Below are 22,824 nucleotides of genomic sequence, written 5' to 3' on the forward strand. Positions count from 1 at the left end.
ACCCCCGTGTTTCCCCTATTATTACCCCGTTTCCCCTATTATTACCCCCTGTGTTTCTCCTATTATTACCCCCTGTGTTTCCCCTATTATTTCCCCGTGTTTCCCCTATTATTACCCCCTGTGTTTCCCCTATTATTACCCCGTGTTTCCCCTATTATTACCCCCTGTGTTTCCCCTATTATTACCCCGTTTCCCCTATTATTACCCCCTGTGTTTCTCCTATTATTACCCCGTTTCCCCTATTATTACCCCGTGTTTCTCCTATTATTACCCCCTGTGTTTCCCCTATTATTACCCCGTGTTTCCCCTATTATTACCCCCTGTGTTTCCCCTATTATTACCCCCTGTGTTTCCCCTATTATTACCCCGTGTTTCCCCTATTATTACCCCCTGTGTTTCCCCTATTATTACCCCCTGTGTTACTCCTATTATTACCCCCTGTGTTTCCCCTATTATTACCCCGTGTTTCCCCTATTATTACCCCGTGTTTCCCCTATTATTACCCCCTGTGTTCCCCTATTATTACCCCCTTTTAATTCTCTATTCTTACTCCCTATTGTGATTGGTTACCTTTGACCCTCAGTGAACTCTGACCTGTGACGCTACCTGTCCAAAATGGCAGATGACGAAGATGAGGATTTTGTTTATTTCGGCTCCGCGCTGGAACCGCTGGAAGGTAAAAACCCCGGGGAGAGAGTATCTACCCGGGGTGAGGGTAAAAACCCCCGGAGAGAGAGTATCTACCCGGGGTGAGGGGAAAAAACCCCCGGAGAGAGAGTATCTACCCGGGGTGAGGGTAAAAACCCCCGGAGAGAGAGTATCTACCCGGGGTGAGGGTAAAAACCCCCGGAGAGAGAGTATCTACCCGGGGTGAGGGTAAAAACCCCCGGAGAGAGAGTATCTACCCGGGGTGAGGATAAATACCCCCGGGAAGAGGGTAAATACCCCTGAGGGGAAGGGGGAGAGGGTAAATACCCCTGGGGAGAGGGTAAATACCCCTGAGGGGAAGGGAGAGAGGGTAAATACCCCTGGGGAGAGGGTAAATACCCCCGGGGAGAGGGGGAGAGGGTAAATACCCCCGGGGAGAGGGTAAATACCCCCGGGGAGAGGGTAAATACCCCTGGGAAGAGGGTAAATACCCCTGAGGGGAAGGGGGAGAGGGTAAATACCCCCGGGGAGAGGGGGGAGAGGGTAAATACCCCCTGGGAGAGGGTAAATACCCCGGGGAGAGGGGGGAGAGGGTAAATACCCCTGGGGAGAGGGTAAATACCCCCCGGGGAGAGGGTAAATACCCCCGGGGATAGAGGGTAAATACCCCCGGGGATAGAGGGTAAATACCCCCGGGGAGAGAGGGTAAATACCCCCGGGGAGAGGGGGGAGAGGGTAAATACCCCCCGGGGAGAGGGGGGAGAGGGTAAATACCCCCGGGAGAGGGTAAATACCCCCGGGGAGAGGATAAATACTCCCGGGGAGAGGGTAAATACCCCCGGGGAGAGAGGGTAAATACCCCCGGGGAGAGGGGGGAGTGGTCAACTGCCCCCGGGGAGTGGGCAACTGCCCCTGGTGAAAGGGGGGGAGAGGGTAAATACCCCAGGGGGAGAGGATAAATACCTCCTTGGAGGACGGATCAGACTTAAGGCCCGGGAGGGTTTTCATAACTGCATGGTGGAATCCCCCCACATCATCCTAGTAAACACCTTAAACACCCCCCCATCACCTTGACAAATGTTGGCAATCTCCATCTCTCCTTATGGCACAGGAAGGATAGTGAGCCTTTCCCCTCACCCACAGGATTTTGTGGCGGACCTCTCTCCCAAATCAAGCACCGAGCAGAATAACATTTTTTTTAAATGGAGGTCTTGGTGGTAAAGGAACAAAGGAGCAAGCCATTCGGCCCCTCGGGCCTGCTACACTATTTAATCATAGCTGGGGTGGCACAGTGGTTAGCACTGCTGCCTCATAGCGCCAGGGACTCGGGTTCAATTCCCGGCTCGGGTCAGTGTCTGTGCGGACTCTGCACATTCTCCCTGGGTCTGCGTGGGTTTCCTCCGAGTGCTCCGGTTTCCTCCCACAGTCCGAAAGACGTGCTGGATAGGGTGCATTGGCCGTGTTAAATTCTCCCCCAGTGTACCCGAACAGGCACCGGACTGTAGCGACTAGGGGATTTTCACAGTAACTTCATTGCAGTGTTAATGTAAGCCTTACTTGTGACTAATAAATAAACTTTACTTCACTAAAAATATTCAAAATCCTTTTGAGAAAGAGACCTGCAAAGGGTCTCAATTCCCCGAGAGAAAAAAAATCTACAATACTCAGTTTTAAATAGGCGACCCCTTATTTTTAAACAGTGACTTCTAGATTCTCCCACAAAAGGAAACATCCTCTCCACATCCACCCTGCCAACATCCCTCAGGATCTTAGATGTTCAATCAAGTTGCCTCTTACTCTTCTAAACTCCAATGGATACGAAGTTAACCTCTCCAACCTCTCCTCAACCTGCCTATTGCAGGTATTAGTTTGATAACCCTTCTCTGAACTGCATCCAATACATTTACATCCATCTTTAAATAAGACCAAAACTGTACACAATGCTCCAGATGTGATCTCACTGTACAACTGAAGCTTAACCTCACTACTTTTGTAATTAATTTCCCTTATGATAAATCATAACGTTAGTTTTGTAAAGCAGTGTGAAGGAAGAGGATGAATTATACAGATTACCAACTAATGGAGGGACAGATGTTTCTTATCAATGAGATAAGCTTGAAGAGGACATTTGGCTGAGGATAGGTCTGAAACTGAGAGCCTGTCTATAACCAAAGGGTAGAGTCAAAAAGATGTGAATATTGATGATTTTGGAGAGGTGAGGGCTGTGGTTCCTCAGTGAGATTTGACATAATCTGGACAAGAGCCAGTGGGTCATTGTCAGCAGGGAGTGAAACAATTGAATTAAGACTTGTGATGTTTTAATTTCAACTCTTTGTTTCTAAGATGAATCAACAAAGAAACCAGTTCCTCTGCAGGAGCAGACAGTCAAGGATGAGAAGGGGAGGTACAAACGCTTTCACGGGGCATTCACAGGGGGCTTTTCCGCTGGTTATTTCAACTCAGTGGGATCAAAAGAAGGTAAGAGATGTTTCCTTGAAGTGAAACTCCTTGGCTTTAAGCTGCAAATGTTTTCTAAGCTCCTGTAGCTATTTTTTTAACAGAGGCGCTAAGCCAATTGCAACAAACAAATGAACCACTCCATCAATTTAAAGGGAAAGGAATTCTCAACCCAGGTGTTGTGTGATGGCTTTTCAAAAAGCCTAAATTCATAAAATCTGGAATTGAAAGCTATTCTCAATTGTTGTAAAAACCCAACGGTGTTACTGTGTCTGTAGGATGGGCGCCTTCAACATTCATATCTTCACGGCAGCAGAAGACAGAGACGCAGCTCTTCAGTCCAGAACACTTCATGGATGAAGAGGTACATTGAGTTTTGTTGATCTGTGCTGGTGGGTGGATGGTCATGTTCAGATCAATTCAGTGCACAGATATGTCATGTTGAAGTAATGTGCAGAGTGTGCTCAGGAGTTTGAGAAAGGGGTACCTCATGTTATGTTTTGGAGAGTGTAGGACAACATTCAGTTCTGTTCAGAGCCTGGAGTGCAGCATCTTGTGGAGATGATCAATGATGCTGCTTTCATGGTCTCCCTGTCAACAGGCAGTAGGAGAATGGCTATTCCACATGGAGGGAGGGAGGGATGGAGTTTGATCTTTGGAGCCCTCTCACTTTCCTTCAGTCAATGTTTTACCTGTGAAGAGACAGTTCTTAGAGCAGAGAGGGGTTAAAGAAAGATTTGCTAGGTTGACAGTTATAAAGGGTTATGAAAGAGAAACTGTTTAAGTAGAAGGAAAGTCAGTTAGCAGAGGACACAGATTCAAGGAGGTTGGCAAAAGAACCAGAGGCAACATGAGTAGAATTTTATTCATTCGGTGAGTAAAGTGATTGTAGCAGTTTCTTTAAATTATTCGTCCATGGGGTGTGAGCACCTCTGACTAGGCCGGCATTTATTGCCCATCCCCAATTGGCTTCTCAAGGGCAATTACAGATGGGCAATGAATACTGGTCTAGCCAGAGATGCCCACATCCCATTAATGAATATAAAAGAAGTTGTTACAATCTGGAATGCACCGAAAGAGCAGTGGAAGATGATTCAGTTGTAACTTTCAACAAAGGATTGAATGAATGCTTGAAAAGCAAAGATTTGCAGGGGATCAGGGGAGTGGGTCTAATTGGATAGATCTTTCAGAGCTGACACAGGCAAGTTGGGCTGATTGGCCTCTTTTGGTGGTGCAAGATTCTATGATTTTTATCAATTTTTTTTAGGATCTCAAGGAGCATGGAATTGCACCAAAAGGAATAACGACAACAGATGACTTTACCTCGAAGGCTAAAGACAAGATCCGGGAGAAGTCACGAGCTTTGGCAAGCGTGGCTGCTCCCATTCCCGGAGCCACTATATTGGATGACATGATTGCCCCAGCAAAGTGAGAGGGGGTATTTAGGGGAGAGTTCAAGTGTCAGACTGTGCTGGTCTTGAGCAGATTACCCACTGAATTAACTCCATGTAACAGAGGCTCTGTCTGTCTCGTGAAGAGGACACTGTGAAGGGCTAAACTGCAGACAGTCCAGTCTCTATGGAGCATGGGGGGGTGCAGGGAATGCTCGAATAGTTGACACCTGTCAAAACTAAACATTTTATAATGAAAGAGAAGTTTCTTTACTTTTTAAAATTAATTTGTGGGACATGGCCGTCGCTGGCTGGCCAGCATCTATTGCCCATCCCTAATTGCCCTTGAACTGAGTGGCTTGCTCAGCCATTTCAGAGGGCAATTGAGAGTCAACCGCATTGCTGTGGCCCTGGAGTCACACGTAGGCCAGACCGGGTAAGAACGGCAGAGTTCTTTCCCTAAAGGATGGGTTTTTCAGACAATCGACAATGGTTTCATGATCATCAGTAGATTCTTAATTCCAGATATTTTTTATGGAATTCAAATTCCACCATCTGCCTTGGTGGGATTTGAACCAGGGTCTAGAACAGTTTCTGCTCAAGACTAGTACAAACTGGCAGTTGAGTTTCTGGATTAATAGTCCAGCAATAATACCACGAGGCCATCACCTCTCTTATCTGTTTATTTTCATACAATTCAATACATAAGAACATAAGAACATAAGAAATAGGAGCAGGAGTAGGCCATCTAGCCCCTCGAGCCTGCCCCGCCATTCAATAAGATCATGGCTGATCTGACGTGGATCAGTACCACTTACCCGCCTGATCCCCATAACGCTTAATTCCCTTACCGCTCAGGAATCCATCCATCCGCGCTTTAAACATATTCAGCAAGGTAGCCTCCACCACCTCAGTGGGCAGAGAATTCCAGAGATTCACCACCCTCTGGGAGAAGATGTTCCTCCTCAACTCTGTCTTAAACCGACCCCCCTTTATTTTGAGGCTGTGTCCTCTAGTTTTAACTTCCTTACTAAGTGGAAAGAATCTCTCCGCCTCCACCCTATCCAGCCCCCGCATTATCTTATAAGTCTCCATAAGATCCCCCCTCATCCTTCTAAACTCCAACGAGTACAAACCCAATCTCCTCAGCCTCTCCTCATAATCCAAACCCCTCATCTCCGGTATCAACCTGGTGAACCTTCTCTGCACTCCCTCCAATGCCAATATATCCTTCCTCATATAAGGGGACCAATACTGCACACAGTATTCCAGCTGCGGCCTCACCAATGCCCTGTACAGGTGCATCAATACATCCCTGCTTTTATATTCTATCCCCCTCGCGATATAGGCCAACATCCCATTTGCCTTCTTGATCACCTGTTGTACCTGCAGACTGGGCTTTTGCGTCTCATGCACAAGGACCCCCAGGTCCCTTTGCACGGTAGCATGTTTTAATTTGTTTCCATTGAGATAGTCATCCCATTTGTTATTATTTCCTCCAAAGTGTATAACCTCGCATTTATCAACGGTATACTCCATTTGCCATATCCTCGCCCACTCACTCAGCCTGTCCAAATCTCTCTGCAGATCTTCTCCGTCCTCCACACGATTCACTTTTCCACTTATCTTTGTGTCGTCTGCAAACTTCGTTACCCTACACTCCGTCCCCTCCTCCAGATCATCTATATAAATGGTAAATAGTTGCGGCCCAAGTACCGATTCCTGCGGCACGCCACTAGTTACCTTCCTCCAACCGGAAAAACACCCATTTATTCCGACTCTTTGCTTCCTGTCGGATAGCCAGTCCCCAATCCACTTTAACACACTACCCCCAACTCCGTGTGCCCTAATCTTCTTCAAAGATTACAAATGACCATTGTAAACTTCAAATACATCAGTACAAAGTTAGCACTGCTGTCTCACAGCGCCAGGGACCCGGGTTCAATTCCTGGCTTGCCTCATTGTCAATGTGGAGTTTGCACATTCTCCCCGTGTCTGCGTGGGTTTCCTCCGAGTGCTCCGGTTTCCTCCCACAGTCCAAAGATGTGTGAGTTAGGTTGATTGGCCATGCTAAATTGCCCCTTAGTGTCAGGGGGACTGGCAGGGTAAATACATGGATTTAAAGGGATAGGGCCTGGGTGGGATTGTTTTCAGTGCAGACTCGATGGGCCGAATGGCCTCCTTCTGCACTGTAGGGATTCTGTGATCCTATGATTCTAAATGGATTGGTGCTGTACGTTTGTCGGATGGGGAGATTGTAAGCATTTTCTTGAAGGTTCATTCCCAGAGAGAGAGTGAGAGTGATTTGTATGATGTAAAGCCAGAAAGCTGAATCCTCATGTTAGATACAAATCATTACAGTTAACTACCACGAGTTTACACATTGACAGTGGGAGAGGCTGATTCACAAAAAAGTGAGCAAGAAGGATGAGTTTTGAGAGCAGTACTTGGAGCATAAAAAAAGTGCAAGTCCTAAGAGACCAATCATCGGATACTTGTTACTTTGCTTCTTTTCCCTTCAGCTGTTGCCATCATTCCTTGAAGTGACTGCCCCTCTCTGCTTGTCAGATTGTAAGGTTATATATACACCCATTAGGTCCCTGGGTTATTGTGGAGAGGGTACTGTCATCTCTCAACATCCACATGAGCTCAATTTGCAGCAGAGATCACCAAGCAGCGATCTGCAGCAGGAACCAGGGTGATTTCCTCTTTCTCTAACTGGGATCACAGGACATAGAAAGGAAGACATAGGAACAGAATGAGACAATTTAAACTCTCAAACCTGCTCCACTATTCAATGAGATCAAAGCTGATCTGTGACCTGCCTCCACATACTCCATATCCCTTAAAATTTACAATTTATCTAGAATCGATTGCTGTTTGACAAGACAGTTCCAAACTTACCACCGTCTGAAAAAATACATCTAATTTCACTCCTGAACAGTCTGACTCTAATTTTTAGACAATGTCCCCGAGTTCTAGATTCTCCAACCAGAGAAAATAGTTTCTCCCTGCCTGCTGTGCTTGATATTTTGAAAACTTTAATGAAATCACCCCCTAACTGTCAAAGTTCCAGGGGATACTGTCCTAATTTGTGAGATATCTCATCATTTAACCTTTCCAAGGATCATTCCGGTAAGTCCAGCTGCACTCACTCCAAGGCCAATATATCCTTCCTAAAGTGTGGCACCCAGAACTGCTCATAGTAAATCCAGAAGTGGCCTAACCAGGGCTTTGTATATCTACCCCCTTGTTTCTAGTGCTCTAGATTTAAGGGCCAGCATTCCATTAGCCTTTTTGATTGATATTTTTACCTGTTCAAACATTTTAATGATCTGTGCGATTGGCCCCAGAGTTTCTTTGGACCTCCTTTCGAGCTTTTCAACATTTAGAAAGTATTTAAGTCCAAAGTGGATGATCTCTCAAATGCCTTTATTGAAATTAATTTGACGCATCCACTTAATCTATTAATATAGCTAGTAACTTTCGCCAACATTAAGGGCATTTAAATGGTCATTGGATAAACATATGGATGATATTGGAATAATGTAGATTAGATGGACTTTAAATTGGTTTCACTGGTCGGCGCAACATCGAGGGCCGAAGGGCCTGTACTGCACTGTAATGTTCTATAGCTTGTAATTTTCTACCTCCATCTTCACTGTTTCCACTCTCTCTCTAACCCTGGGGTCACTGCAGTGAACAATATCATCCTGAATAACCCTTTGATAAAGGGTCATCCGGACTCGAAACGTCAGCTCTTTCCTCTCCCTACCGATGCTGCCGGACCTGCTGAGATTTTCCAGCATTTTCTCTTTTAATATCATCCTGCCTACTGTCCAGTTGAGAACATCAATCTCGACTGAGGACTGAGCCCAGCACATTTCCAGTCTGGAGTGTGCTGTAAGTGGGGAGAGAGGGGGCTACATTTAGCACCCAATCCCTCAAAGACACTGAAATAAATGAATTGGTTTAATTTCAGAGACTGTAATATTAGGAAGGGAGGGAACTCTGGAATTGTAATCTTGTTGATATTGAAGTTACCCTGATCTTGAGCAGGATGTGCCTCTGGAGATCATGAGTTTGTGTGTCTTTTGCGGGGGGGGGGGGGCGTCTCTTGGTCACTCACTGTGTCCCCAAGGGGTTACTGTAAAGCTTGTTCAGCAAAATCCACACCACTGAAATTCAGCATGCTCCTCCACAGCTGAGGCCTGAGTGATTTACGTTTCAAAGCTCTTATAACGTGTTCTCAAACTGGAGCAGCACTGGAGGATTGTCTGTTGGAGCAGGGCAGGGAGCTGGAGAGCCAGAAGGCGAGCGATGTCCTCCTCCTGTGGGGCAGACTGACTAACCTCTGGTCTGGTGTGCTGCAGTGATCAGTGGTTCACTCTCACTGACACTGTCATGACCTGGCTAATGGTTACCCGTGAATTAATTCAAGAACGTAATGTGTCCACACTCTCATCCAGGATAACAATTGGTGTGCAATTATTGCGGAAAATGGGCTGGAAGGAAGGACAAGGGCTTGGACCACGTGTGAAGAGGAAGCCTCAAAGACAACAATCTGGTAAGAAATACCCCAATATCACTGCTCATTTTCAGACTGGTTCCAGAACTCAAGGTGATAAATGTAAGAATGAAGTTGCATTTCTGTAGCACCTTTTACATCCTCAAGACATTCTTTAGCTTTAAACTCAAAATCAGTACTTTTTGAAGTCTAGTCACTGTTGAATTGTTGTAAGTGTGACAGCCATTTCTGCAGAGCAAACTGCAATAAACAGCAACGTGATATTCACCAGATAATCTGTTTTAGCAATGTTGATTGAGGGATAAATGTTGACCAGGATACATATTCCCCTGTTCTTCAAAATAGTGTCATGGAACTTTTAAATCCACGTTAAGAAGTAGATGGGGTCTTCTTTTAATGTCTCACTCAAAAGGCAGTTCCTCAGACAATGCAGCACTTCCTCTTGCTGCTCTGGGAGTGTCAACCTGGATTGTGTGTTCAAGTCTGTGGAGTGGGAGTTGAACCTACAATCCTCTGACTCCAGTGTGACTGTTATCCACTGAGCTACAGCTGGCAAGTAGAAATCTGTATGAGGATTCAAGAACTAGATTGATAAACAACCCCCAATGGTGCTAATCTCTGGATTGCTCTCTGTACCACTGATTGGACAGGTAAACATAGAAAACTACAGCACAAAACAGGCCCTTCGGCCCCACAAGTTGTGCCGAACACATCCCTACCTTCTAGACCTACCTATAACCCTCCATCCTATTAAGTCCCATGTACTCATCCAGGAGTCTCTTAAAAGACCCTATTGAGTTCGCCTCCACCACCACTGACGGCAGCCGATTCCACTCACCCACCACCCTCTGTGTGAAAAACTTACCCTGTACCTACACCCCAGCACCTTAAACCTGTGTCCTCTCATAGCAGCCATTTCCACCCTGGGAAAAAGCCTCTGAGAGTCCACCCGATCTATGCCTATCAACATTTTATATACCTCTATTAGGTCTCCTCTCATCCTACGTCTCTCCAAGGAGAAAAGACCGAGCTCCCTCAGCCTATCCTCACAAGGCATGCCACTCAATCCAGGCAACATCCTTGTAAATCGCCTCTGCACCCTTTCAATCTTTTCCACATCCTTCCTGTAATGAGGCGACCAGAACTGAGCACAGTACTTCAAGTGGGGTCTGACGAGGGTCTTATATAGCTGCATCATTATCCCCGGACTCCTAAACTCAATCCCTCGATTGATAAAGGCCAGCACACCATACGCCTTCTTAACCACCTCCTCCACCTGCGGGACTGATTTTAGAGTCCTATGGACCCGGACCCCAAGGTCCTTCTGATCCTCTAGAGTGGAGGAACATGTGGATGGTGAGTGTATGGCTGCAGGAGTGAATGATTCATACTGTTAGGGCATTGAAGTGAGCTCTAAACAGGAAGATGACAGGAAAGCAAAATACTGCAGATGTTGGAAATCTGAAATAAAAACAGAAAATGCTGGAAATACTCAGCAAGTCAGGCAGCATCTGTAGAGAGAAACGGAATTAACGTTTCAAATAGAATCACAGAATTGCTATGGCGCAGGAGTCTATCATGTTCGCACCAACTCTCCAAACGAGCATCATGACTCAGTGCCATTCCCCTGTCTTTTCCCTCTACCCCTGCACATTGTTTCTATACAAGTAAATTCGACCACCCTGTGGAATGCCTGATTGAAGCTGCCTCCACCACACTTCCGGGCAGAGCATTCCAAACTGCTCACTGTGTGAAAGACTTTTCTCACATCACATTTGCTTCTTCTACAAATCACTTTAAAATCTGTGCCCTCTCATTCTTGATCCTTTTCTGAGCAGGAACAGTTTCTCTCTGTCTACTCTGTCCAGCCCCCTCATAATTTTGAACATCTCTTATCAAATCTCCTCTTAGCCGCCTTCTCTCCAAGGAAAACAGTCGCAACCTCTCCAATCTCTCCTTCATAACTGAATTTCTTATCCCTGGAACCATTCTTGTAAACCTTTTCTGCACTCTCTCCGATGCGTTCACGTCCTTCCTATAGTGTGATACCCAGAACTGTACACATTCACTTAACCTACCAACGACCCTTTGCCCTGATGAGTGCAGGACAAAAACCTTTGACATCATGTCTGTCTTTTCAGCAATATTCCTTTTCTCTCATGTTTATCTAGCTTCCCTAAAAAGTATCTCTGCCATCCACCTGAACTGCTCCCTCTGGAAAAGAATTCATTCTAACCCTCGCTAAAGAGATTTCTCCTCCATTCTCTATTGGATTTATCGGTGACCATCTTAAATTTATGGTGTCTGGTGTCGTCTGCATTTCTTACCCATTTCTAAAAGTAAACAAATTATGATCAGGAGTAGGAACTCCACCTGATTTTCTCCTGCCCCAGGGATTGGGCTCACTGTAGCATCGCAGCCTGCACTGGACTCTGCCAGCTTGGCACAGACCCGGTGATCACTCTGGGCCCCCAGCCATCTGTTGTCCAGTTACTATCTACGTAATACATAGAACATTGCCAGAACGGCTGTAGGACTGGTCGCTTACTGTTTCTGTTTTGTTTGCACACACAGGTACAGGTGTGAGGGTGTATGGGTGTTCCTTGCCTGATGAAGGTTTGAATGGATCAGAGGTATGTTGCAGAGTCCTGACTCTTGTGTGTCTAAACTTCACGATTCCCCATTTTTAATAGTTTAGCATTTCATTCCCTGCAGGGCTCCATTGTGTGATCTTAATGTATGTTCAATGTGGAGAAGTGTAAACTCATCCATTGACCTAAGAAAGATCGATCATATTATTATCTAAATGGTAAGAAGTTAAGGACTGTGGGAGAGCTAAGATGTTGAGGGGTCCAACTACAGAAGTCACTAAAAGCTCGAGGAGGGGTGCAAAAAATAATTAGGAGTTAATGGAATATTGGCCTTATCTGAAGGAGACAGGAATACAAAGAGGTGGAGGTGATGTTCCAGATCTACAAAGCTCTGGTTAGGGCCGGTCTAGAATTCTGTATTGAGCTCTGCGCATCGTAGTTGAAGGGGAATATATTGGCCCTGAAGGGGGGTGCAAATGCAGAGTCACCAGAATGATGTTTGAAGCAAAACAGATTAAATTTTGAGGAAGGGTGCAGACACTTGGATTGTAATCCCTGGAGTGGAGAAGACTCCATCGCCTCGACTGATCAAATTGAGTTGTTCAAAATTATGAAATGATTTGATTGTGTTTCCTGATAGGGAAACTGTTTCCTCAGCTGAGGATTCCAGAATAAGAATCGAATTGATTTATTGTCACATGTATTGGGGATACAGTGAAAAGTATTGTTTCTTGTGCACTATACAAACAAAACATACTGTTCATAGAGTACATAGGGGAGAAGGAAAGGAGAGGGTGCAGAATATAGTGTTACAGTTACAGATATGGTGTGAAGAAAGATCAGCTTAATATGTGATAGTATTTAGACTGAGGCCATTCGCCACAGTGGCTACAAGAGCAGGTCAGAGGCTAGGAATACTCTGATGATCAGTAAAGGAATTCAGGGTTATGGTGAGCGGGTGGGTATGTGGAGCTGAGTCCACGAAAAGATCAGTCATGATCTTATTGAAGGGGGGAGCAGGCTTGAGGGGCCAAATGGCCTACTCCTGCTCCTAGTTCTTATTATGAGTAACTCACCTCCTGACTCCCCAAAGCCTGTCCACCATCTACAAGGTACAAGTCAGGATTGTGACAGAATACTCCCCACTTGCCTGATGGGTGCAGCTCCAACAACATTCGAGGATCTCGGCACCATCCAGGACAAAACAGCCCGCTTGATTGGCAACACATCCACAAACATCCACTCCCTCCACCACCTTAGTAGCAGCAGTGTGTACTATCTACAAGATGCACTGCAGTAATTCACCAAAGATCCTTAGACAGCACCTTCCAAACCCATGACCACTTCCATCTAGAAGGACAAGGGCAGCAGATAAACGGGAACACCACCACCTGCAAGTTCCCCTCCAAACCACTCATCATCCTGACTTGGAAATATATCGCCGTTCCTTCACTGTTGCTGAGTCAAAATCCTGGAATTCCCTCCCTGAAGGCATTGTGGGTCAACCCACAGCATGTGGACTGCAGCGATTCAAGAAGGCAGCTCACCACCACCTTTTCAAGGGCAACTAGGGATGGGCAATAAATGCTGGCCAGCCAGCGACACCCATGTCCCACAAATAAATGAAAACAAGGTGATGTCAGGAAGCTCTTTGTCAGACAAAGAAGAATGGAAATCCCCCCAGAAAGCAGATAAAGATGAGGCTCAGTTACAGATTTCACAACCAATATGCAAGAGTATTGAGAGGCAGCGAGCCAAGGCTGGCAAATAGCATTAAGATGCAGTTTAACCATAATCTAATTGAATGGTGCTACAAGTTCCAGGGGCTCAGTAGCCTCCTCCCATTCCAAAATGCTCAAAAGCATTTTAGAACATAGAACATAGAAAAGCTACAGCACAAACAGGCCCTTCAGCCCACAAGTTGCGCTGAACATGTGCCTACCTACTAGGCTTACCTATAACCCTCTATCTTACTAACTCCCATGAACTTATCCAAAAGTCTCTTAAAAGACCCTATCGAATCCGCCTCCACCACCGCTACCGGTAGCCAATTCCACTTACCCCTAACATCTCCTCTGTATCTACTCCCCAACACCCTAAACCTGTGACCTCTTGTGGCAACCATTTCAGCCCTGGGTAAAAGCCTCTGAGAATCCACTCTATTTTGTACCAAAATTCTCCCTATCTTTAATGTCATGTCATAATTTCAAAACCCGGAGGTAATTTGAAGGGAACCCAAGTGTTGACTTTGTTTTTTCTTCCAGGAGGAAGAGGATGAGTATCAGCCTGAAAACGTCACCTTTGCACCAAAAGACGTGATGATGATGGAGTTCACACCAAAGGATGACCGGCACGGAATTGGATACAGTGGGATTGATCCTCGAAGGGCTTTGTATGGAGCGTCAAGAGAAGAGTCCATTAACATGTTCAACACAGACTCCGACAGGTCCAGCACTCTACTGGGCGATGTGCAGTCCAGCAAGGGGAGAAAACTCGGCATCACTGGGCAGGTGAACTATGAATACAACTGGCTTTTGGCCCTACTTCTAAAGAAATGAACACATAACAGCCTTTGGGGGACTGGAGGAATTCAGGGATGCACCAGAATTTCTGTTCCTCCAATGCTGTAGGTTGGACAAGCAGTGAGGGGTTGGGAAAGATGGTTTGTAAAAACACCTTTCTCATCCTCAAGATGCTCCTAAAGGTTTAGCTTTTAATGAATTACGTTGTTAGGTCCCCCCCACCTGACCACTTACAGGGGGCCCAGGTAGATTCGCACTGACTGACTTTACTGAGGCTTCAGTTCCATCATTTGAAAAGTTTAAAGTTTATTTATTAGTCACAAGTAAGGCTTACATTAACACTACAATGAAGTTACTGTGAAATTCCCTTAGTCGCCACACTCCAGCGCCTGTTCGGGTCAATACACCTAACCAGCACGTCTTTCAGACTGTGGGAGGAAACCGGAGCACCCGGAGGAAACCCCACGCAGACACGGGGAGAATGTGTAGACTCCACACAGACAGTGACCCAAGTCGGGAATTGAACCCAGGTCCCTGGAACTGTGAGGCAGCAGTGCTAACCATTGTGCCACCATGCTGCCCGTTTGTAAAAGTGCCTGGAATCCTGGCAAAGTGACCAGCTCAGGCACCAGAATGCCACACTGAAGTTATGTTCTTTTTATTTATTTGAAAGGCATTTGGTGTGGGTGCTCTTGAGGAAGATGATGATGATATTTATGCCAGGGATACATTATCACAGTACGATACGGTGCTGAGAGAGGAAGAGCCAAATGATGGGCTGTACGGCTGGACAGCGCCACAGCAATACAAGAAGAAAGCAAAAGGTGAGTGGGTGCAGCGTGGGTAAGGGAGGTTCCTGCCGGATGCCTTGGGGCACAAATAGACCCTGCATAGTTAATTTAAACTAGACCTTGCATGTTACAGGTTTGGAGCCTCAGATGGGATATATCGGAAAAATATTGGAGGGCTTCTCCTTGGGATCCAAGTCGACTAAAGACAAAAAGGTAGTTGCTTTATTGTCTGTTCTCCTATCAGTGTGCTGGTGTTTACAACGTGTGGAGAAGGCCTGTACTAGGGACAATCAGTAAATAATCAATCCAATCGGGAATCCAGGAGAAACTTCTTTACCCAGAGAGTGGTGAGAACGTGGAACTTGGTCCCACAGGGAGTGGTTGAAGTGAATAGACACTGATGCATTTTAGGGGAACTAGATCAGCACAGAAGGAGAAAGGAATAGAAAGAAGCATATGCTAATAGAGGTAGATGGAGTAGGATAGGAAGAGGCTCAGTGAAGCATAAACCCCAGCATGGACCAGTTGGGTTGAATGGCCTGTTTCTGTGCTGTATGTAACTCATTAACATGGTGGTAACAGGCAATCACTCTTACCTTTGCTCTTGTGTCGTTTCTGAAGACACTGACATTGGTTGGGGGTCAGTTTTGAGTAATAGGCTGGATATTTTTCTGTTCCAATACCACTGGCCATCAATAAGTGCCTCTGAGATCTGGGGAGTACCATTATCTGTCCAATGTCTAGGTGAAGGGTTCTGGAAGGATCTGATTGCTTTGGAGGGGGTGCAGAGGAGATTCACCAGGATGCTGCCTGAGATGGAACATTTAAGTTATGAAGAGAGGTTGGATAGGCTTGGGTTGTTTTCATTGGAGCAGAGAAGACTGAGGGGGCGACCTGATCGAGGTGCACAAGATTATGAGGGACATGGACAGAGTGGAGCAGCTGTTCCCCTTAGTTGAAGGCTCAGTCACAAGGGGACATAGATTCAAGGTGAGGGGCAGGAGGTTTAGGGAGATGTGAGGAAAAACTTTTTTATCCAGAGGGTGGTGACGGTCTGGAATGCGCTGCCTCGGGGGGGCGGTGGAGGCGAGTTGTCTCACATCCTTTACAAAGTAGCTGGATGAGCCCTTGGCACATCATAACATTCACGGCAATGGGCCAAGTGCTGGCAGATGGGATTAGGTGGGAGTTCAGGTGTTTCTAATGTGTTGATGCAGACTCGATGGGCTGAAGGGCCTGTTCTGTGCTTGAATGGTTCTATGATTCTGGAAGCCAGGGATTATAATGGTGAACTGTGACTACACCAGCTCTGGCTATGTGATTCCCCCGTCTGAGATATACACTCTTACCCCTCCATTCTGCAATCTCTTTATTTGGTAGATGTTTTTCAGTTCTTGTGGTATTATATAAGAACATAAGAACATAAGAAATAGGAGCAGGAGTAGGCCATCTAGCCCCTCGAGCCTGCCCCGCCATTCAATAAGATCATGGCTGATCTGACGTGGATCAGTACCACTTACCCGCCTGATCCCCATAACCCTTAATTCCCTTACCGATCAGGAATCCATCCATCCGCGCTTTAAACATATTCAGCGAGGTAGCCTCCACCACCTCAGTGGGCAGAGAATTCCAGAGATTCACCACCCTCTGGGAGAAGAAGTTCCTCCTCAACTCTGTCTTAAACCGACCCCCCTTTATTTTGAGGCTGTGTCCTCTAGTTTTAACTTCCTTACTAAGTGGAAAGAATCTCTCCGCCTCCACCCTATCCAGCCCCCGCATTATCTTATAAGTCTCCATAAGATCCCCCCTCATCCTTCTAAACTCCAACGAGTACAAACCCAATCTCCTCAGCCTCTCCTCATAATCCAAACCCCTCATCTCCGGTATCAACCTGGTGAACCTTCTCTGCACTCCCTCCAATGCCAATATATCCTTCCTCATATAAGGGGACCAATACTGCACACAGTATTCCAGCTGCGGCCTCACCAATGCCCTGTACAGGTGCATCAAGACATCCCTGCTTTTATATTCTATCCCCCTCACAATATAGGCCAACATCCCATTTGCCTTCTTGATCACCTGTTGTACCTGCAGACTGGGCTTTTGCGTCTCATGCACAAGGTCCCCCAGGTCCCTTTGCACGGTAGCATGTTTTAATTTGTTTCCATTGAGATAGTAATCCCATTTGTTATTATTTCCTCCAAAGTGTATAACCTCGCATTTCTCAACGTTATACTCCATTTGCCATATCCTCGCCCACTCACTCAGCCTGTCCAAATCTCTCTGCAGATCTTCTCCGTCCTCCACACGATTCACTTTTCCACTTATCTTTGTGTCGTCTGCAAACTTCGTTACCCTACACTCCGTCCCCTCCTCCAGATCATCTATATAAATGGTAAATAGTTGCGGCCCGAGTACCGATCCCTGCGGCACGCCACTAGTTACCTTCCTCCAACCGGAAAAACACCCATTTATTCCGACTCTTTGCTTCCTGTCGGATAGCCATTCCCCAATCCACTTTAACACACTACCCCCAACTCCGTGTGCCCTAATCTTCTTCAGCAGCCTTTTATGGGGCACCTTATCAAACGCCTTTTGGAAATCCAAAAACACCGCATCCACCGGTTCTCCTCCATCAACCGCCCTAGTCACATCTTCATAAAAATCCAACATGTTCGTCAAGCACGACTTTCCCCTCATGAATCCATGCTGCGTCTGATTGATCGAACCATTTCTATCCAGATGCCCTGCTATCTCCTCTTTAATAATGGATTCCAGCATTTTCCCTACTACAGACGTTAAGCTGACCGGCCTATAGTTACCCGCCTTTTGTCTCCTTCCTTTTTTAAACAGCGGCGTAACATTAGCCGTTTTCCAATCAACCGGCACTACCCCAGAATGCAACGAGTTTTGATAAATAATCACTAACGCATCCACTATTACCTCTGACATTTCTTTCAATACCCTGGGATGCATTCCATCCGGACCCGGGGACTTATCCACCTTCAGTCCCCTTAGTCTACCCAGCACTGCCTCTCTGGTAACATTAATTGTATTAAGTATTTCTCCTGCTGCCAACCCTCTATCGTTAATATTTGGCAAACTATTTGTGTCCTCCACCGTGTTGTTATAGCTTTTCAATATTGGGCTATCCTCGAGAGAGGCTCCGAGTAATTGACTATTTTAGTTATATTCGATAGGCGAGTGAACAATAAACATTGGAACAATATGGATTAATCTCTTTGCATTAAAGAATTGGGGCCACCCACTTTTCCTCTAATTGTAGGCATTAAGATAAAAAGCAGTTGTTGATATCAATCTGGCCCAGCTCTCTGAAGGGTGGCAGAAAGTTTAAAGCCAGATCCTTTAGGCTGGAAAATTGGGCGGAGAGGTGGCAGATGGAGTTTAATCCGGATAAATGCGAAGTGATGCATTTTGGAAGAAATAATGGAGGGAGGAGTTATACAATAAATGGCAGAGCCATCAGGAGTATAGAAACACAGAGGGACCTAGGTGTGCAAGTCCACAAATCCTTGAAGGTGGCAACACAGGTGGAGAAGGTGGTGAAGAAGGCATATGGTATGCTTGCCTTTATAGGACGGGGTATAGAGTATAAAAGCTGGAGTCTGATTATGCAGCTGTATAGAACGCTGGTTAGGCCACATTTGGAGTACTGCGTCCAGTTCTGGTCGCCGCACTACCAGAAGGACGTGGAGGCATTGGAGAGAGTGCAGAGAAGGTTTACCAGGATGTTGCCTGGTATGGAGGGTCTTAGCTATGAGGAGAGCTTGGGTAAACTGGGGTTGTTCTCCCTGGAAAGACGGAGAATGAGGGGAGATCTAATAGAGGTGTACAAGATTATGAAGGGGATAGAAAGGGTGAACGGTGGGAAGCTTTTTCCCAGATCAGAAGTGACGTTCATGAGGGGTCACGAGCTCAAGGTGAGAGGGGCGAAGTATAACTCAGATATCAAAGGGACGTTTTTTACACAGAGGGTGGTGGGGGCCTGGAATGCGCTGCCAAGTAGGGTGGTGGAGGCAGGCACGCTGACATCGTTTAAGACTTACCTGGATAGTCACATGAGCAGCCTGGGAATGGAGGGATACAAACGATTGGTCTAGTTGGACCAATGAGCAGCACAGGCTTGGAGGGCCGAAGGGCCTGTTTCCTGTGCTGTACTGTTCTTTGTTCTTTAGGCTGCTGCTATAGTATTGACCATTCGGCCCCTCGAGCTTCTTTCCCATTCAGTTGGATCATGGCTGAATGGTAGTTCCAGTCCATCTACTTGCCTTTTCTCCACATGCCCTGATACCCTATGAATAGTTTCTCTCCATCTACTCTACCAAATCCTTGTATCATTTTAAACACCTTGGTTTGATCACCCCTCCATCTTCTGCATTCAGGAATTTGAACCCTCCTCCATCGCCAATATATCCTTCCTGAGGTTGCTGCTTTATTGGCAGCATCCCATGTTTCCTCTCCAGGACCACCAAGCCACAAACAAAAACCCACAGAGCACAGACAGGTATCCTGAATAATGTCCTCGCTTCACCTGCACTGCTCATGCTAGACCTGTCAATGGCTATTCCACCCCACCGGGCTAATATTGGGTCCTCCTGGACCCATGTCCGGAAGAGACAGATTTAAGGTTATTGACAAAATGACCAAAGAACAAAGAACAGTACAGCACAGGAAACAGGCCCTTCGGCCCTCCAAGCCTGTGCCGCTCCTTGGTCCAACTAGACCAAGCGTTTGTATCCCTCCATTGTGACTATCCAGGTAAGTCTTAAAGGTATTTTCCATGTGACTATCCAGGTAAGTCTTAAACGATGTCAGCGTGCCTGCCTCCACCACCCTACTTGGCAGCACATTCCAGGCCCCCACCACCCTCTGTGTAAAAAACGTCCCTTTGATATCTGAGTTATACTTCGCCCCTCTCACCTTGAGCCCGTGACCCCTCGTGATCGTCACCTCCGACCTGGGAAAAAGCTTCCCACTGTTCACCCTGTCTATACCCTTCATAATCTTGTACACCTCTATTAGATCTCCCCTCATTCTCCGTCTTTCCAGGGAGAACAACCCCAGTTTACCCAATCTCTCCTCATAGCTAAGACCCTCCATACCAGGCAACATCCTGGTAAACCTTCTCTGCACTCTCTCTAACGCCTCCACGTCCTTCTGGTAGTGCGGCGACCAGAACTGGACGCAGTACTCCAAATGTGGCCTAACCAGCGTTCTATACAGCTGCATCATCAGACTCCAGCTTTTATACTCTATACCCCGTCCTATAAAGGCAAGCATGCCATATGCCTTCTTCACCACCTTCTCCACCTGTGTTGCCACCTTCAAGGATTTGTGGACTTGCACACCTAGGTCCCTCTGTGTTTCTATACTCCTGATGACTCTGCCATTTATTGTATAACTCCTCCCTACATTATTTCTTCCAAAATGCATCACTTCGCATTTATCCGCATTAAACTCCATCTGCCACCTCTCCGCCCAATTTTCCAGCCTATCTATATCCTGCTGTATTGCCCGACAATGCTCTTCGCTATCCGCAAGTCCAGCCATCTTCGTGTCATCCGCAAACTTGCTGATTACACCAGTTACACCTTCTTCCAAATCATTTATATATATCACAAATAGCAGAGGCCCCAGTACAGAGCCCTGCGGAACACCAGGGAGAGATTAGGAGAAATATTCTTTACACAGTGAGTTGTTGTGATCTCACTGCCTGAAAGAGTGATGGAAGCAGATTCGATAATAACTTTCAAAAGGAAATTGGATAAATATTTGAAAAGGAGAGATTTGCTGAGCTATGGGGAAGGAGCTGGAGGAGTGGGAATAATTCAATTACTCTCTCAAAGAGCTAGCACAGGCACAATGGGTTGAATGTTTTCTCTGTGCTGTATCATTCTCTGGTTTGATGATATATGATTAGCAAGTGTACAGTGTGGTTGCTGGTTGCACCTACACAAAGGTTCCAGAACACTGATTGTGCTGAGATTGAATTGGCAGTAAATCATTTTCCTTCTGTGCAACGTATTAACACCGGGCTTCCACTGACACAGCTACAGCAGAGCCAGGAGCCTGTGTGTGTGGGGAAGTCAGGGAGAAGGTTTCTCACAGACTAACACCTTGCTCTTTCTGTCAGGTTTACGGCCCTCCTGATCTGCCAAGGGATTACAGACCTGTTCACTACTTCCGGCCGGTGGTGGCACCAGGAACTGTCAGCTCCGCAATGGCACAGGCACTCGGGGCATCAGCAGGACAGCTCAGCACTGAGGTGGGACCGAAGGGCCGGCACCAGCTAAACGCAACACAGAGACGAGAGCTGCTTGGGGAAGATGCTCTGCAAGGTACAGGGATCCTCAGCAACTCAAAAAACCATCATACCAAAATACAGCAGAAAAACAGCAACATTGATCTGAAATACACTAGACCTCTCCAATCTAACAAAATAGTAAACTTGCATTTCTATAGCACCTTGGGATTTCCGAAAGTATTTCTGAAATGTAGTTACTGCTGGAAAACATAACTGCCAGTTTCTGCTCCGGAAGATTCCACAAACTGATAATGACCCAGCGACCTGTTTTATTGACGATGGTTGAGGAATAAATATTTTCTAGTACATGGGAGAGATTCCCCCATTCTTCATCACATAATGGCCGTGTGATCATTTACATTCACCTGAGGAGGCAGATCAGGCCCTGATTTTAAAGTATCATCTGAAAGACAACACCTTTAACAATGCAGCACTCTCTCACCTGTGCTCGGGGTGTCAGCCTGCACTTTGTGCTCAGGGTGAAAGAACCTGCTGGCATTGCCATTCTAACACATGAAGGCTGGACATGGGTTTAGGGAACAACATTAAACTGCTTATATTTTGATCTGTAGCAGAGGGACTATGTTCAGCATTGAGTGGAAGTCCCTCTCATTACATCACAGGAAGACCCCCATGGTGGAGCGGCACAGTGGCACAGCGGGTTAGCACTGCTGCCTCACAGCGCCAGGCACACGTGTTCGATTCCTGGCTTGGGTTGCTGTCTGTGCAGAGTCTGCACATTCTCCCTGTTTCCTCCAGGTGATCTGGTTTCCTCCCACAGTCTGAAAGACGTGCTGGTTAGGTGGATTGGCCATGCTAAATTCTCCCTCAGTGTCAAAGATTAGTGGGAAACTAGAGGATTGGGAAATCTTTAAAGGTCAACAGAAAGCCACGAAAAAAGCTATAAAGAAAAGTAAGATACATAAGAACATAAGAACTAGGAGCACGAGTAGGCCGTCTGGCCCCTCGAGCCTGCTCCACCATTCAATAAGATCATGGCTGATCTTTTCGTGGACTCCACACCACTTACCCACCCACTCACCATAACCCTTAATTCCTTTACTGTTCAAAAATCTATCTATCTTTGCCTTAAAGACATTCAATGAGGTAACCTCAACTGCTTCACTGGGCAGGGAATTCCACAGATTCACAACCCTTTGTGTGAAGAAGTTCCTCCTCAACTCAGTCCTAAATCTGCTCCCCTTTATTTTGAGGCCATGCTCCCGAGTTCTAGTTTCACCCGCCAATGGAAACAACCTCTCTGCTTCTATCTTATCTATTCCCTTCATAATCTTATATGTTTCTATAAGATCACCCATTATTAAATCCCCTTCTCATCCTCTAAGGACCAATATTTACATTAGCCACTCTTTTTTGTTTTATATTTGTAGAAACTTTTGACATCTATTTTTATATTCTGAGCAAGTTTACTCTCAATCAAAAGAGACTAACTAGGTTGATTCTGAAGTTGAGAGGGTTGACTTATGAGGAGAGACTGAGTAGGAGAGCTAGGAGGGGGCATGAGAAGTTCTTGGCGGGTCGGATCAAGGAAAACCCCAAGGCTTTTTACT

General features: G+C 46.2%; 2 protein-coding genes across 3 annotated transcripts in view; one reads left to right on the forward strand and one right to left on the reverse strand.

Annotated features, from left to right (window-relative positions):
- The first annotated feature begins 581 nt into the window (after positions 1-581).
- gpatch1 (G patch domain containing 1) overlaps positions 582-22,824 on the forward strand; it is a 47,574-nt gene continuing 25,331 nt past the window's right edge. The window contains exons 1-10 of one of the 2 annotated variants that reach the window (XM_078210503.1): positions 582-676; positions 2,992-3,126; positions 3,384-3,469; positions 4,373-4,533; positions 8,966-9,063; positions 11,599-11,657; positions 13,880-14,125; positions 14,811-14,961; positions 15,062-15,141; positions 21,083-21,287. In XM_078210503.1, coding sequence (XP_078066629.1) covers positions 616-676; positions 2,992-3,126; positions 3,384-3,469; positions 4,373-4,533; positions 8,966-9,063; positions 11,599-11,657; positions 13,880-14,125; positions 14,811-14,961; positions 15,062-15,141; positions 21,083-21,287 — 1,282 coding nt within the window. In that variant the 5' untranslated portion in view covers positions 582-615. The remainder of the gene's footprint in view (positions 677-2,991; positions 3,127-3,383; positions 3,470-4,372; positions 4,534-8,965; positions 9,064-11,598; positions 11,658-13,879; positions 14,126-14,810; positions 14,962-15,061; positions 15,142-21,082; positions 21,288-22,824) is intronic. The other variant, XM_078210504.1, reaches the window with a different exon arrangement.
- The window catches only part of cebpa (CCAAT enhancer binding protein alpha), a 373,760-nt gene continuing 363,950 nt past the window's right edge, over positions 13,015-22,824 (reverse strand). The window contains exon 2 of the transcript XR_013497595.1: positions 13,015-13,028. The gene's annotated coding sequence lies outside the window, so the exon portion shown is untranslated. The remainder of the gene's footprint in view (positions 13,029-22,824) is intronic.

The sequence above is a fragment of the Mustelus asterias genome, chromosome 4, assembly GCF_964213995.1.
Source record: "Mustelus asterias chromosome 4, sMusAst1.hap1.1, whole genome shotgun sequence".
NCBI classification, from domain to species: Eukaryota; Metazoa; Chordata; class Chondrichthyes; order Carcharhiniformes; family Triakidae; genus Mustelus; species Mustelus asterias.